We start from the raw sequence: 18109 nt of genomic DNA on the forward strand, positions 1-18109 counted from the left end.
GCTCCAAGCAATTACCCTGGATCCAATGTTGAAAGCATAACCTGTTATGGATCTTCTATCATCCAGGTTTCCTGCCTAGTCTGAATCTGAAAAACCTGTCAAATTAACATCAAAAGAATCAATGTACCTAATACCAAAATCAATGGTTCCTTGAAGGTATCTCAAGACACCTTTTGTTGTCACCCAAGGATTCTCAAGAGGTTTTGACATGAATTGACTTAACATACTGATTGAAAATGCTAAGTTTGGTCTAGTAGTAGTCCAATATATCATACTCCCAACTAGTTGTCCATACAATGTGGCATCCACCTCTTTGGAATCATCCTCCTTTTGAAGTTTAAGATTTTGTCGTAAAGGGACTGAGGTAGCTTTGCACTGCTGCATTCTGAACATTTTCAATAAAACTTTGACATACTTCCCTTGAGTGAGAAAATTCTGCCCATAGTCCCTCCAAACTTCCAGACCCAAACAATAATGTAATTCTCCAAGGTCTTTCATTTCAAACACATAAGACATCTGCACTTTGATTTATTTAATCAATTCATCAACATTTCTAGTGATAGCTAAATCATCTACATATAAATAAATCAAAACAACTTGCCCCTTTTCATCAAACATAATATACAATTTTGGGTCATTTTTGCTCCTCTTAAAACTATGTTGCAAGAAAAATGAGTCAATATTTTCATACCATGACCTCGATGCATGTTTCAAACCATATAATGATCTTTTAATTTTAAGACTAAATGCTCCTACCCCTATTTGATAAACCCTTCAGGTTGTTTTAAATAAACCTCTTCTTTCAATTCTCCATTTAAAAATGTAGACTAGACATCTAGTTGGTGTAGACTCCAATGATGATTTGTAGTTAAAGCTATCAACATTCTAATAGTGTTCAACTTGGCTACCAGAGCAAAGGTTTCCTCATAATCAATTCCTTCTCTTTGTGAGTAACCTTTAGCTACCAACCTAGCTTTGTATCTGTCTACACTACAATCTGATTTAAATTTAGGTTTATATAACCACTTGCAACCTTTAGTTTCTTTCCCTTCCGGCAATTCAACTAAATCCTAGGTTTTATTTTTAAGTATTGACTCATATTCCTCTTCCATGGTTACCCTCCATTCATCATATTGACTTTCTTCTTTATAATTTGAGGGCTCAACAACATTTAACATACTAGTTATAAGAGCATGATCCCTATATATTGTTGGTAATTGAGTTTGCCTACCTGATCTCCTTAGTGGTGGACTTGCCTCAAATTTGTCTTGCTCATTTCTTGGTGGACTTGGCTTGCTGACTGTACTTGCATCACTTGATTCTTCTTTTTGTTGTTGTTTTTGCATAGGGTTTTCTTTAATCTCCTCACTGTTGTCCTCCATCATCAAAAGAATGTGCCACTCCTCATTTCCTTTGTCTTGGTTTCCTTCATCAACCTGCTCATGAAATATAATATCTCTATTCACAAACACCTTGTGAGTAGATGGATTAAATAGTGTGTATGCTTTAAACTCACAACAGTACCCTACAAATATGCATTTGATGGCCTTCAAATCTAGTTTCTTCCTATCCTCTTTAGGAACATGAGCAAAAGATTTCAAACCAAATACTCTTAGATGACTAACTACATGCTTAAAACCATATAAGACCTCGAATGGAGTTTTAAGATCAAGACTCTTTGTTAGACTCTTATTCTTTAAATAAATTGCAGTATTTATATCCTCTCCCCAAAATCCATTAGATAGGTTCTTACCTTTCAACATGCTACGTGCACACTCCACTAAAGTTTTGTTCTTCCTCTCTGCCACCCCATTTTGCTATGGAGTGTGGGGTAGTGTAAACTGTTGAATCATTCCATGGTTCCTGCAATATTTGACGAAGTTTCCCATCTTCTATTCTCCCCCTTGATCTGAGTGGAGAATTTTGATGACTTTCCCTATTTGTTTTTCAATCTTACTTCGAAACTCTTTAAAATATTCAAATGTCTGAATTTTCTTTCTCAAAAAATATACCCAAGTATATCTTGTGAAGTCATCAACAAATAATAAAAAATAATATGCTCCTCCTAATGATCTTGTCTGCATTGGTCCACATATGTCAGTGTGCACAAGTTCAAGGATATCTCTTTTTCTTCTATTTAAACTTGAGGGAAATTCATCCTTGTGCATCTTCCCAAATGCACACCTTTCACAATCAATATTAGCATTTTTTTAAAACAGGGAGTCCATTGACCATACCTTGTTTTTGTAGCAGCAATAAGTCAGGAAGATTGATGTGTCTGAATCTTTGATGCCACAGGTTCACTATTATCACAGATGTTGAAGTTAACGCTTGATGTGGTGTGCTTGTAACATTCAGCTTGTACAGACCTCCAACTCGTATTCCTATCGCAATTGGCTTCAAATGATCCAACAAATATTTAATAACACAATAAGATTTAAAGAACTCTACCTTAAGATTCTAGTCTGTAATCATAGAAACAAAGATCAGATTCTTTTTAATTCTTGGTACATACATCACATTTTGAATACACCTAATATTACCATCATGCAATATTACATGAATGTTTCCATATCCTTTGATCTGGTATTCTCTATAATCACTAAGGTAGATATTAACACCACTGTTGGTCTCTTTAAAGTCTTCAAACCAATGTCTATTACCTATCATGTGAGTGGAAGCTCCTAAATCCACAAACCAAGTTTCTGCATCATCATTCTCAATAGAGAAAGAAGAATCAGACATAAATAGTATGAGGTCCTGATTCTGATATTCATCAGCAAAGTGCCCTGCCTGCTTCTTATGTCTATGTCGAGCTTCATCATTCTTTTTCTTAAAAAAAATTCAAGAAAAGTGACCAAACTTACCATAGTAAAAACGCTTGGTTCCTAAATCATTTCTGGTCGAAGACATACCTTGCAGTGGATTTCTCTGTGGTGTACCTCCATCTTTCTATCCTTCGCTTGCTTTCCCTTTGAAAGGTTTTTTCTTCGTTATTAATGCAAGATCTACATTCTAGGGTTTCAGAGTCATCCCTGTCAATTCTTCGAAATTGGGGTCTTTCTCCCTCGCGTTCAAGCTTGTAATAAACATATGATAATCATTAATCATACCATTCATGGTAACGTGACAAGATTAGTGTTCGACATTGTCTCCGCTATATTGGCCAACTTATTTCTTAGCTCCTTGATCCAAGAGATGAATGCAATGACTAATTCATTTTCCTCCATTTTAATGGAGAGAATCTTACTCTTCAGGAACAATAAGCGATTTGTATTCTTTATCTCATACAAATCCTTGAGAGTTGTCCAAATATCATTTTTTTATTTACACTCTCTAATGTGAGGGATAATGCAATATTTCACTGACATTTTCAACAACACTTTCTCTTTGTTATCCCTCTTCTCCCAATCCTAAATTGCTGCAGTTGTTCCGCCTTTATCTACAGTGGGCTTCAATTCATCCCAATTTGCAATCACCCACGCACTTTACCCCTCAAGCAATATCTGCAATTTGCATTTCCAGTTTGAATAATTCAACCCATTGAACTTGTTTCTCTCATTTAGGTACCCCTCTGCCATATGATTATTCATCTTGACAAGTTGATCTATGAATCTACTCCAAGATCCCTTAGCCTCCAACAATTGATCAAGGAGCGAATTCAATTATAAGATCTATGAACACAGTGAATTCAATTACAAGATCTATGAACATTGCCCACCGAGTTGGAAGGGTTCATTCCTTGCTCTTAGTTGACATATAATAGCTCCGATCTGATAATTCCTCCCACTAAGGTTGTGACCATTTTTCTCTCGACTTTAAAATAGTAAAAAATGCCTCTCTCCAACACAGGCCCCATGATGAGCGGAACACACCACCATAGTTGAACAAATAGTAAATAAAATTGCGCTCACTCATTTACTTACTCTTATCACCTAGAGTGACCTCAGGCTGAAGGGAGGCAATGCCAGGGTAACCACAAACCAAGCTTAGCCAAGTAGCTAGCCCTACTGGGCCAAGAGAGGGATCTCTCCTTAAGGATCTCAGTCAAGATGACTGGATTAGGTAAAGGATTTTAGTCTAGGTATAGTAGCATGAAAGTTTTGATTGGATTTTGTAGAGATTTTTCTGGATCAGGAGGACCTGGGCAGTTTAGGTCTGGGAAATTAGGTTAGAAATGAAAGGTGTTCTATGGGGCAAGGTAGGAATAGGCTTTAGCACTCTAGGGCTTGATGAGGTGAGATGTTTAAGACTGATAACAAGCTAATAAGGGCATGTGAAAATCATGGATCCTTCCTGGACTGCTGAAAACATGGATTGGTGAATGATTTCCCAAGGCAGAGCACTGATACAATGGATTCTACTTATCAAACTTGAAAACATTCAACTAGAAGCAATGAAATGATTGATGGCATACATAAAACATATAAACATATAATCATAGAAAAAGAAATTGTACTAGAACTCCATACCATAGGGATCCCATAAAATAGCTGCAATTCTTCTTCATTTCCTGCCAAACTGCTAACAAAGGTGCACATTCAAGCTTTGAGCATCCACACTGATTCCAACCAGTAAAATGACTGAGAAACTACATGATATAGGCCTCAAAATAACTAATCCTAGCATCAGGGATCGAATCCATGAGAGGAAGTGCAATTGCACAAAAGACTAAACTAATAGCTAAAGAATAGGGTGGTCAAGCTGACTCATCCCTAATATGCAGCAAACTGATTCATTACATCCCACTTAGGCCATTCATCTGATGTATCTACCCTAGGTAACAAAAATACACTTTAATTACATCATCATTATGAATTACATTAGTGAAAAATCAAAATCCCACAGGTGAAAATTATTTTCTGGAGAGAAACAGTGAAAAATTTGGCTTCCTGTCAAGTGCGCAGCACCAGTGTGAATCCGCAGTGCCTAAAGGAAGTGCGCAGTGCCATCTTCAAAGTGAGTTTGACTGCCTTTCTGGTGTCCAAATCTAGCTCAGGATAGCTCATTGGAAATCTTATCCTGTCTAGTTTCCAAAACTGCCCCTAGTTCCCAAATTGAGCTTAATTTTACCCTCCAAAACTACAATCTCCCAAGACTGCTCAAACGCATAGTGCCTGGCTAAGAAAATAGGCAGAAACATGATTTTTAGGTGGTTTTTTGCTTTTTCCACCTAGTAGTTTTGAATTTCAAATCTAGAAACATGGTTTTATTGAGTGTAAATGGTCTTCTGAATCCAATTGTGGTGGCCATTCCTCCAAAAGATGCCCCAAAAAAAGTGGGCACTGTGCATTTGACCAAGGGACTGAAAAAAAATTACTTGACTGTGGAGTGCACAGCGCCATCTTCAAGATGAGTTTTGACTGCCTTTTCAATGTCCAAATGGAGCGCGGGATAGTGATTTGGAAATCCTATCGAGTCTACTTTCCAAAACATCTTGAATTTTTCATTTTGGAGCTCGTTTGCCCTATCAAAAGCTCAATCTCCCAAGACTGGTCAAAATGTGAAGAATGAGGCTGCCAAAATGCAGAGTGTTGTTCCAATCAACGTTTGGAGGTCTTCCTCAACTCCAAATTGAGCTCATGATAGCTCATTGGAAAGCCCTATGTGTTTAGTTATCATTTGACTCATCAAGCAATTCATTTGGTCAAGCCAACTAGGAGACATCTTGATTTTCCCAAAGTCACTCTATAAGGGCATAAACTCTCCTGTGGCAAATGATTGTTTGGACATTTCTCCCAAACCATGAGACCAGTGTAAAAGTCAAGGGTTTTTCTCTTCTTGAGTCTATGATGGAAAAAAACCTTTCTCACTTTTGTCAAATTCATCTTTTCTTGCTCAGAAACATCATTTGAATAAAACCTATCCCGATGTGTCGAACAAGGGATTTGTAGAAATGAAGGGAAATGAAGGGGATGAGGGACTTCTAATTTCTTGAAAAAAAATTAGGAAGTAGGGAGGGATGTTAAGAAGCAGGGGAAAGTGGAATTTCAAATATTGAGTGAGGGGAAGGGGTCCAAAAGGGAAAAACACGGGCTTAACCTAGAAAAGTGTCAAATTGTAGCAATAGGGTAGGGTCTGTGGGAAAATGATGAATTTGAGGGATATCAGTGATGGGAAGTGTCTAAGAAGGTATTTTAAGGGTAGGAGAAGGTGTATGAGAATTAGGATATAAGTTTCTTTGATGATTTGACCATCCAAGGAAAATTACCTTCAAAGCCCTAGGAGAGGGAAATGAGCCTTACCTAAGTACAACTGAAGCACGAACAAGGTGTAAAATGACCCATTGGAACCTGAAATGATGATGAAAACTCTTTGAATGATGTTACACTCAGCCGAATGGTGACATGGACCAATATTTGGAAAACTTTGGAAGGAGTGAAAACAATTGTAGACTTAAAACAATCCTAGACCCAATACCTAGTGACCAAATTTTACTTGAAGACTCACTGAAATGACAAAATTTGACTTTGACACCCTAAGAACACTTTGTAAGAGCATGTTTGATTGCTGGTGAAAGGCTGCAAAGACTGACACTAACACTTACAACAAAGCGCCAGGCACCAGCAGGCTCCACCACACATCACCGTTCACTGTGAAGAAAAAAATTGGTGGTCAACTTTATCGTTCCCCACCGCTGCACGAACATCCACCGACTTAAGTAGATACCACTGCTTCTCACCACAATCGAATAGATACCACCAATTACATATGAACTCGACTCACCGAGTTGGAAGGGCGTCGCCGAGTTAAGTGATTTTCGCACCGATCCAAATAGATCCACCAATCCACTAATATGAAAAAAATGTAGGAACCACCACTAAACCTAAGAAAAAAACAACACCATCGTGTCTAAAAGATGGTCTCTTCAAAAAATGACCTTCGAATCCAAAGTTCACGTTGTGCTTCCTCATATCAACACCAATAAACGTTGTGCCTCTCAATCCTACCAGTGCAAGGCAGTCAGTTCACACGACACTTACTCCGACGGGGATGAAACACACAAGCTAGTGAGTCAAGTTCCCGCCAACCAGTGGGGGCAACTCCATGCTCATGGCACTACTGTCCCTGACACCCCACCGAATGGCAACCATCAGCTGCCAACCTGCAATCAACAAGCATTTGCAACCACTGTTCACCACCACAGTCGCGCCACTCCATGACATCATAGTTCACGATTTGTCAATCCACCCATGCATCGCAGCTCTGACAATCGGAAAAAAAAACTCGTAGAATCTAACCACTGCTTAAACGAGCATACCACAGGATGCTCAGAAAATGAACTAGCGGCCACCAATAAACCAGGGAAATAATACCCATGATGGAGCCGAGGAAAAAGACTCCTGCCACAACCACGATCACAACAGTTCAACCCATTATTCAACACCTGGATGCTACAACAATGGACAACCACTGATCACGCAGGCAAGGACTGTCAATCCATCGGGCGTGCCAAACCCCAATTCACCGTCGCTGCTACGTGCAGTTCAGAGGCCGGATCCGTGCTTTTTGGGCACATTGAATGGAATTGGTCTAAGTTGTGGTCAAATAGTGTGTAAACGAGCCCCAGACCCCTGTTGTCTCCCCCACCAAACCTTAGTTGACCAGTGCGAAATATAGACCAAAATCTTGCGCTGCCTACTTCATGAGAGGAACAAAAAAAAATGTGTCTCCAGCCATGACACCACCAACCTTCAGCTGCTCCCCAAACACTCATTTCCAGCAAGATCTGATGACCTTCAACTGCTCCCCAAACACTCATTGCCAGCAAGATCATTCACATCGGGTTCACCAGCTCTGGTACCATGTTAAAATAAAAGGAGAACAAAATTATAAATTTGAAACTTGCAGCTCTCAGGCGAGCAAGTTATATTAGGAGGCTACACAAAGCAGAGAATGCTCTGCAATTCATTATTAAGAAACATAATGGCACCTAGTAAATAGGAACTAATCATAATCTAGAACTCACAGTAAAACAAATTTCCTCCAATAGTACCTATTCTCCATTAATTTCAACATTTTTATAACATTTAGTTCAGTGAATGGAAAAGTATAGGTATACATAAGTCCATCGTGAAGTATTGCATTCGTTCTTGGTTGGAAGAGTAACCCAAAGTCTAAGAAGTGACATTTTCCCTCATGATCTTAAGGGGAATACGTTAATACTACCCAAAAACACTAGTGTGTTAGTGTGCAGCCATCTTTAGCAAGTAATTTTATACATGAAATTCGTAGCAAAAGGAGATTGAAAAGAAATAATATCTTTATCAGGTTAATATATAACTAATTTTTATATATATTTATGAATTAATAATATATATATATTTTAGATGAAACATATATATATATATATAGTCAATTTTTTTCCAAACAAATTTTCTATTTTTTTTTTCATTTTCATAAATTTTCGTATTTGTGAGTTCGGTTAATATGTTATGTATGTTATTTGTTTGTAATTAGCAATTCTATTATTTGTATCCAAGTGGTCCATTCCACCACATGATGACAACATATGCCACTCCATTACATGTATGGCTAATCAACAGTTTGTGCTCCTACACAACATGTATGGATGAACATCAAGGCTTATAACTTCATAGGAAAATACACCTACCTTGGACCAAAATCCCTATGTCATTCGCACACCACTCATGTTATTACACCATTGTGGCTCTCACCATAGGCAGGTTCCTTTACTATCCTTAAACCATTGACCCCATCTCCATTTTCTTGTCCACAGGACCACTCTCGACCTACATTTCTATCTTTCTTGATCCATACCTTGACATGGAAACATCATTTATTATACTGAAACCATTGATGCCATCTCCATTTTCATATTCATATGACCACTCTCTTGGTCCATCTCTAGATTTATTGATCCATGGTTTGACCTTGCCATGGTACTATCTCTCCTTATATCTCATCTTCAAACAGTTGACTCTATCTCCATTTCTCCATCCATACTACCACTCTCTCACTACATCTCTAGTTTTTACTAATCATTACCTTCACTTGGCTACCTCCTTTAATATCCTCAAACCATAGACTACATCTCCATTTTCAGGTCTATATAACCACTCTATAGGTAGATCTCTAGATTTGTTGATCCATACCTAGAGGTGACATTTCATGCTACTCTTTCTTAGGGAAAATTTTATGGGTGAAATTTTGCTAATTAGCTATTTTAATATTCTTACATCTAATTACAAATTAGCCAAAAATTTATCAATTTTAATAATAAACTATAAATCTACATTTTATTTATAAATTTTAAATTTTAAAGGTTAACTTATAATATTATATCCAAGAAAATATTTAAAGCTATATATCTTCACTATTCATCTCCATCCATTTTTTCCTCTACTCTCTATTTTCTTCATTATTTGTTAGCTCAAATCACTCAACTAAAAAAACATGGAGTGGACCATTTCTTTAATGAGTATGATGGATATTTGAATTAGATACCACAACGAATAATATCACTCCAATTTGACCTGTTTTAACTAAAATATTTGCTTATTATCTTTAATAAGGACCATGTTAATATAATAATCACAAAACTTATTAGAGTGAAGAATATATCTATCAAAAATTGAAAGGAAAATTGTAATATAATAATAATTAAGAAATTTAAATTTATAAATTTAAATAAAACAATAAAATAAATAGCCAACAATGCACCTTTTTATCTAAAATTATATAATCAAAATTTATTTTTAAAATAGAAAATTAATATAATAATAAATTAGAAAATAAAATTTATTTAAATTAGTAAGCGTAAACTAAAATTTATGAAAAACCCAAATTAAAGTTATCAATTTTCCATTTGATAAGTAGATAGATGTGAAATTTCAAACTATATTCCACTATGTGATATTTGAAAAACGAGGTGTACACCATGAAAGGCATATTTGAATTAAATTTCAAAACTGAAAAACATTAAAACATGTTATTTGAGCACAAAAATCATTTTCAGAACTTCAACGATATTAATATATGAGTATCAGCATGATACTTCAGAATTATATAATCAAAATTTATTTTTAAAATGGAAAATTGTAATATGATAATAAATTAGAAAATAAAATTTATTTAAATTAATAAAATCGAAATTAAAATTTATGAAAAAACACAAATCAACGTTATGAATTTTCCATTTGATAAGTAGATGGATGTGAAATTTCAAATTATATTTCACTATGTAATATTTGAAAAACAAATGTCTACTCTAAGAAAGGCATATTTGAAAAACTAGGTGTACACCATGAAAGGCATATTTGAATTAAATTTCAAAACTGAAAAGTATTAAAACATGTTATTTGAGCACAAAAATCATTTTCACAACTTCAACGACATTAACATATTTCTTCTTTTGGGTCAATTTACTCGTACGTTAAGATGATTATTACTGTTTTTCTTATTTTTATTTTATTTGAAAAAGGGCTTGGAGCAGATTTCTGATTGGAATCTCTTAAAAAAAAATTCAAACAATCAAAATGTTAAATTGTTTGAATCGTTTAAATTATAAAAAATTATAGTGGAAATAGATTTAACAACATCAAAAAAATTTGGGATATTTAAAATCTTAAAATATTATAACTGTAATTTAATTTTTCAAACATTTCTACAAAACTTAAATTACAAACATTTCTACAAAACTTATCATAATCTTAATAAAATTTCCATTATTTTTCTGCCTAATATGTATCCTCATCCGATTTCGTCGATCCCTCTGTCCACAACAAAAATGTATTTTACTGGAAATCAAAAAGTGCAATACTAGCAACTCACATATATATGAATGACATATATACTTAATTCCACTAATTACATAGAAACTTGTACTTGAATAAGTGTCATTTCGTTTGTGTATAATGCATACCGTTCAAGTGTGTTTGTTAGTGTGACTTAAAGTGTATTTGTGCTTGTTACGAAAGGAGTAGTTTAATTATTAAAATTTTAAGGCCCGATATAATTGAGAAATTAAATTTGAGTTGTTTAAAATGAGTTTTAAAAGTATAAATGGAGTTAGTGTTTAAATTTTAAAATAGATGGTTTTTGTAAATTTAAAATTTAAAATTAATAAATTAAAAAGAATAATAGATTTAATTATAATTGACTAATATTGTCAGGACTTTTTTTATCACGCTATTTGTTTCTTAAATACAACTAAAGATAAGACAACAATTCTAGATATACGAACCAAATCATATTTAATTAAATAGGAGGTGATGTGATTAAGATAAGACATTGAAAAATAAGAAATTAGGCAATCCATTGTATACTAGTCAATAGTTAACCATATCCTTTATGAAGTCACATACCACTAAAGAATACATCATCATTGAAAACACATGAATTTGAGATACATCGGCAATAGGCATGAATGACAATTCAACCATCATAACATTCCTTTTTATAATCTCGTCATTATAGATATATCGATAATCATATAATAAATTTTATGAATACACAAGGTACAATTCACCAAGGAGTGAGTTTTGATTCTTGGCTTTGTTGTTTCTTGCATTGTCTTGCTATCATTCATGCTCACATGTGAGGAATAATGTGTCTCGATTGAACGTTGATGACTCATCACTAGAGCTCCCAACCTACACTTTGGGTACTCTTCTTGCCCACACATCCTTGAACTGCATGGGGCTATAAGCAGATGATGAAATACTAGTTGATGGAGGTGAGCACTCCTAGCTTAAGAGCTCCCTTCCTAATCACCTCACCTTCACCAAACTCGCTATAGTCTTCGTAGTCATAGACAATAGCATTATGTCATCCATCCAACAATAGGAAAAAATAGCCCTTTAGCCATAGCTTGCTTCTTATTTTATAGGAGGCTTCATAAGTGACACACTTTGTACAAAAATAACTATTTTTATTAATTTAATAGTTTGATTATTCACCCACCCATGTGACACCCTCTTACGAATGCTTCTCCTATTTCTTTTTTAATTTTTATTCAAAAATAAGATTTTTAATCACCCCAACATAACTCCCTATTTCTTCTCCTAGTCATCTCTTGATCCCCTTTTCTACTCCTTAATTTGTGTTCATTACTAAAGTCAACTAACAGTTCTCAGATTTGGTCCCCAACTACATCCTAATTTAACTCAAATTGACTCTTAAATGGAAATCTTCATGTTGGCCCTTGCCACATGGAGGTTTTCTAAATCTTCTCTAATTTAACTTATTAATATTTATTTTAACTCTCCACCCTCTTTCCTTAATGAGGCTAGACTATTTTATCATTAATGTTCCTAATTAACTCTATGCTGTTTTTTCCCCTTTTCTTACTAAAACTTTATGTACTTTGGAGTTACTTTATATGAACCTTCTCTACCTAATAATTTCCAAATGTTGGAAGGGTAGAGTTCTTAATTGGTACAATCTTTTATTTCTTCCTATTCTCCCTTTACTCCAAGGATTACTATTAATTTAGTTTACCTAGTTCTAAAGTTTCACTTAGTTCATTATGTGAACCAGCATGATTACCTAATCTTATAATATTTCAGGAGTTTCCTTTTTTATGCCAAGTGTGCCATGTCGGTTGTGCCCTTCAAGAAATTCCCTCTAAAGTTCCAAGGGTGCCATGCCAATCCATTTCTTCTTGATTCCAAGGGTACCAAGTTGGTCATGGCATTCAAGAACTTCTCTTTGAGGTTCCAAGGGTGCCACACCACTTGCCCTTCAAGCATCTAGTGACTACGAACGATGGAAGTAGATGCAACGATAAAGATCGTTATCCTCTCCTATGTTGACCTATATAGTGAGACTAATAGTGTTAGGGATTGAGGAATCCACCTTAGTCCACACCCCCAAGTAAAGTCTTCATGAGTGACCCGACCTATGTATTTCTCCCACGTTTTTGCAATCTTCAAGGCGAAGTTATCCCAACCCTTCCAACCCATGACATAGCAAGAGTGCTAATAGGTAGAATCAGGGACAGCCTCTTACCCATCCCATGTAATTCCATATATTTGTATGGCCCTATCACCCATGTGTGAGGCATACAACCAAGAAACTAACATGTGGTTGCACCCACTAACATGTCATTAGAATTCAAAGTAGAATTTTTAATTGAATTTTAAAATTTTTGAGACAATAAAATGTAATTCAAGCCAAACTAGAGATTGCCGACTCATCACATGTAAGTGCATCTAAATAGCCTCTTTCCACATGCAATAATCATCAATAGTATTTTTTCACAATAATAGTCACCAATATACTCATGTATGTTAAATCATCACCACGAGATGATCATCAATGTCTTGTTGACTATGAACAAGAACACATGTAAACAAAAAAACATAATGAACCCATCACATGATTAGGGACATACTGGTTTTAAAGAGATTAATTCATTCGGTGAAATAAAAATAGCTAATTTAAGAAGCCTTTTTGTGCAAATTTGCAGGAGGAAAAAGATCTAAGGTGCTTCCGATAGCTCTAGGTGGAGTAGGCGCCACGGTTGGATTAATTGCATCCATAGGCCTTTTCATTTGGATTCCACGAAAGGTTGGAAATGGATTCCCATAACCAGAGGTCTCGAAATTGCTGAGTCATTCAGTGTGCAGCTTATTAGTAGGTATCTTACAAACTGCTTACCTATTGATTTACTAGATGCCATGTAATTCCTTTTGCAGGTGAGCAAAGAGAAATCAGCTTAGCGTTTCCAGAAGTGAACCCGGAACTCACTTTTAAGTACCATATTCTGAGAGAGGCTACTTCCAATTTTAGCGCTGAGAACAAACTTAGAGAAGGAGGTTTTAGCTCTCTCTTTAAAGTGAGTGTTAAATCATTGCTTTCAATCGAATTAGGGATTTATTTACAACTGCTCAAGGTGTAATGGAGAATATAAATAATTAAAAGTAAGCGTTAAATACTTGCTCTCAATTGAAATAGAGCCAGCAATAACTCCACGTCATAATGCAGAATATAAAGAATTTAAATCCCACGTCATAATGCATAATATAAAGAATTTAAATCTGATTAATGTACAGGGTGTTCTACCCATTGGCAAAGAGATTGCGGTTAAACAGCTGAAAATAGGTTCAAGGCAAGGAGACGCCCAATTTTTGAATGAAGCAAATTTCATTCGTCGTGTTCAACACAGAAATCTAGTGAAATTGCTTGGCTGCTACGTTGAAAGCTCAGAAAGGTTGTTGGTTTATGAATACCTGTAGAACAGTAGTCTCGCCAGAATTATATTCGGTTGCTTCTAGCTCTCTATCTGCTTAATGGCTGCATGGATCTTGGATTTGTTCTAGTTTGTGTATGTAGCTTCTTCATGTTCTTACTTCCCGATATGCATTGATTACATAAAATGTCATTTACTTTAATGGAGAGAGCCATATGAAATCATAGTTGGAACTGCGCGTGGGCTGGCCTATCTTCACGAGAAATCTGAAATTCGGATAATCCATAGAAATATTAAAGCCAGCAATATTTTACTGGATAATAAACAAAGACCCAAAATAACAGACTTTGGGTTAGCCAAACTCTTTGTAGAAGATCAGAGCCACGTTAGTGTTGAAATTGTAATTTCAACTGCAGTGACAGTTGAACAGCAGTCGCATATTTTATTTCTGTAAAAAGCAGTCAGTTCTTTCCCTGCGATGCGATCAGATCGCACATCGCACATCGCAACACCCCTGTGCTAAGCCCTCCACCTTTTTGCGATGTGATGCGATTGCAAATCGCAGATCGCAAGTTTCGCCTTACGCGCTTTATGCCGCTGTCTTTTGCAATGCGATATGTTTTAGCGATGCGATATTATCGCACATCGCAAATCGCCCATCTCTCACCTTGTCTCAGCCTCCCGATAGCCTTTTGCGATGTAATCCTGCCGTTCATCTGCAGATCCAACGATTGTGATTTGTTCTGGGTTTGCGTACTCCTCCACCATGCCTCATTTATGTTTTAACCTACCTTTGATTTCCCAAGGAAGAAAGACGGCTTTACACCATTACTGCTCACCAGCTACATTAAAGAAGAAGAATGGCTGAGAACAAGAAGGACGTGCCTCGATCAGGTAAGTGCATTAAAAGGAGTATGGGTTCTTGTGTATTCTACTGCGTCCAGCTCCTGTAGATCAACAAAGTACCAGAAAAGGTTGATTTTGTCAGCAAACTGCATCAGAGGTCCATAACATTTTGTAAATGTGGTTGGTGGCCATTGTGACCTCTTCACGCATCACCCGGAAGATATATTGTTTTTAGTTTTTCTTTTCAATAGAGAGTTGAGACAGAGTGAGAGTGAGTGAGAGAGGAGTGTGAAAAAGCACAGCAGTGCATCTGTAACACGCAACAGTGCGTGAATGTAAAAGAAAGCTCCAGCAGCAAAATAGAATATAGAGTAGATACAACAGTGTGTGAATTTTTATTAATGAATAGAAATCCTTGGTGTGTGAAAAACTCTGTCCGCTGCAAATAAATTTTTGTTTCGTTGTGTAAAGATCTTGTGTTCAAAACAGAGCGTCGTTCTCTGTTCAGTTTATTTGTTTTTGGAATTTTACCAAAAAAATTCCCAACAGTGGTATCAGAGCAGCTCCAGGCTCTTTGAAGACATCAAAGAAGCTGAAGGAAGGTTCCTTTTGTTGCAGCAGCTTCTCCAGCAGAGTGAAGTCTCAACAAAAGAATCATGGTATTTTCTCAAGTTCATTTTTTTTGTGTAGCTGTTGAAGACTGTCAGTAATTTCTAAATACAGTCAATTATTGCAAGAATGGCCAGCACCAGCGCCAACACTAGCATGAGTATGTTTAATACCTAGATCCCACAGTTTAATGGGAAAAACTATGACTATTGGGCAATAACCATGAGAGCCCTGTTTGCCTCACAAGATTTATCGGAACTTGTTGAATATGGTTTTGAAGAACCAGCAAATGAAGAAGAGTTTAATAACTTGACACAGGCAGAGAAAGATCTATTGAAGAGAAATAGGAAGAAGGATTCAAAAGCCCTCTGTTTCTTATATCAAGCAGTGCATGAGAGTGTGTTTACAAGGATAACAGCAGCCAAGACATCCAAAGAAGCATGGAAAACTCTCAAGACAACCTATCAAGGCATGGAGAAAGTGAAAACAGCAAAACTACAGTTGCTGAGAAGAGATTTTGAGAATCTGTGCATGAAGGAGTCAGATAATATTGACTCATTCTTCACACATGTGATTGGATTGGTCACACAGATGAGGTCTCATGGAGAAACTCTTGAAGAAAGGAGGATTGTGGAGAAACTATTGAGGTGCCTACCCTCAAAGTTTGATGTGATTGTCACCACCATAGAAGAGACAAAGGATCTCTCAAACTTTTCAGTTGATGAACTTCATGCATCACTGATAACACATGAGCAAAGGTTGAGTAGAAATGAAAACTCATCTCTAGAACAAACCTTCAAGACCCAGATGTATTTTGGAAGAGGAAGAGGTCAAGGCAGAGGAAACAAGAGAGGAAGAGGCAGAAGCAAAAACAGAGGTGGAAGGAACAGTCCAGCAAATTCTCAAGGAAGAGGCAGCAATCCAAATCAGAACCAAGGCCAAGGCAGTAGCCAACAAAGTGGACAACATCATGCTCAAGGACAAAGGTATGAAAAATCCAATGTCCAATGTTATTATTGTAAAAGATATTGGTACTATGCTAGTGAATGTAAAAAGAAGCAGCATGATATGAACAATAGATCTAGTGCAAATATCACTAGAGAAAATATCAGCCAAGATAATGTGTTGTTAGCTTGTAATATGGCTGAAACAAACAGTGAAGATATATGGTTTCTAGATTCTGGTTGCAGCAACCATATGACAGGAAACATAGCCCTGTTTTCTGATTTGTATCAGAGTGTGCAGTCACAAGTCACACTTGGGATTGATAGTAAAATTTCTGTTATGGGAAAAAGAGAAGTTAAAATATTTACAAAGAAAGGTGAAAAGAAAACCGTAGCAGATGTCTATTATGTTCCTGGAATGAAGTGTAACCTCTTGAGTATTGGACAACTTGTTCAAAAGGGGTACAATGTTTTCTTTCTAAATGACGTATGCACCATCATGGATAGAGCACCCAACAAAAGATGCTGTTAGAAAATTATATATTACGGAGCAATGGAACACATAAAATATTGCAGAAATATAAACATAGAAAATGCACAAAACAAGAGAGACACAGATATACGTGGTTCACCCAGTTTGGGCTACGTCCACCCCGAATAGCCAGTCCTTCCTTTCTATTATCCAGCAAAATGAAGAGACACAACCTACAGTAGATCCGCTGTAATATCCTCTGTTTTCTCTCTCAGTCTCACCTCTCTATTTCTCACTCACAGAATACACATCTATTTCACAGCCTCAAATACAATACCCTCATACAAAGAGAGGGGTTGCCTTCTAGGGCAAAAAACCCTAAACTAAACATAAGTTCTACCGTCAGATCATTCACCTAATGAACAGCCCAGATTGACTAGAAATTACTATACTTTTACAAGGCAATTTTACATTTGTTTTTAGCTTCGGGGGCGCTGCCCCTGAGCCCCCGCCGCACCCCCACGTGGAGGGGTGTACAAACTTCCTTGGGTATACATCTGGCTGAAACAAAGACCTCTGAACAATCATGCTCCACACACAAAAATCTCCCACTTGGAGAATGATTGTAGAAACTCCACTGCTGCTTCATTTGCTGGACAATGACTCCTCTTTGGACCTGGTTGTTTCTCATCTTCATCGTCATCCTTGAAGACCAATTGAAACTGAGCATATTCTCAGTTTCTCCCTTGTTACAACTTTTTTTAGCATATCTGCAGGATTCTGGCTAGTGTGTATCTTTTCCAGCTTCAACTCTCCATCTTCCAACACTGATCGTATGAAATGGTACTTGAGCTATATGTTTTTAGTCCTAGAATGAAATGTTGAGTTCTTTGCAAGATGAATGGCACTTTGGCTATCACTGTATAACGTGCCCATATCATGCTCCTTACCTAATTCACCCATAAACCTTTGTAACCAAATCATTTCTTTACTAGCCTCTGTAGCAGCAACATACTCTGCTTCTGTTGTTGAGAGTGCAACAACACTTTGGATTTTTGAAACCCAACTGACAGCTATTCCTCC

The 18109-nt window shown here is 36.4% G+C and overlaps 1 protein-coding gene across 1 annotated transcript in view; it reads left to right on the plus strand.

Annotated features, from left to right (window-relative positions):
• Positions 1-14201, plus strand: part of LOC149241727 (cysteine-rich receptor-like protein kinase 2) — a 36843-nt gene extending 22642 nt beyond the window's left edge. Inside the window, exons 2-3 of the mRNA XM_089370640.1 lie at positions 13662-13801; positions 14019-14201. Of these exons, the coding sequence (XP_089226766.1) occupies positions 13662-13801; positions 14019-14201 (323 nt within the window). The remainder of the gene's footprint in view (positions 1-13661; positions 13802-14018) is intronic.
• The last annotated feature ends 3908 nt before the right edge of the window (positions 14202-18109 follow it).

The sequence above is a fragment of the Pinus tabuliformis genome, chromosome 8 (assembly GCF_031772625.1).
Source record: "Pinus tabuliformis cultivar Carrire ecotype Pingquan chromosome 8, CPIR1, whole genome shotgun sequence".
NCBI lineage: Eukaryota > Viridiplantae > Streptophyta > Pinopsida > Pinales > Pinaceae > Pinus > Pinus tabuliformis.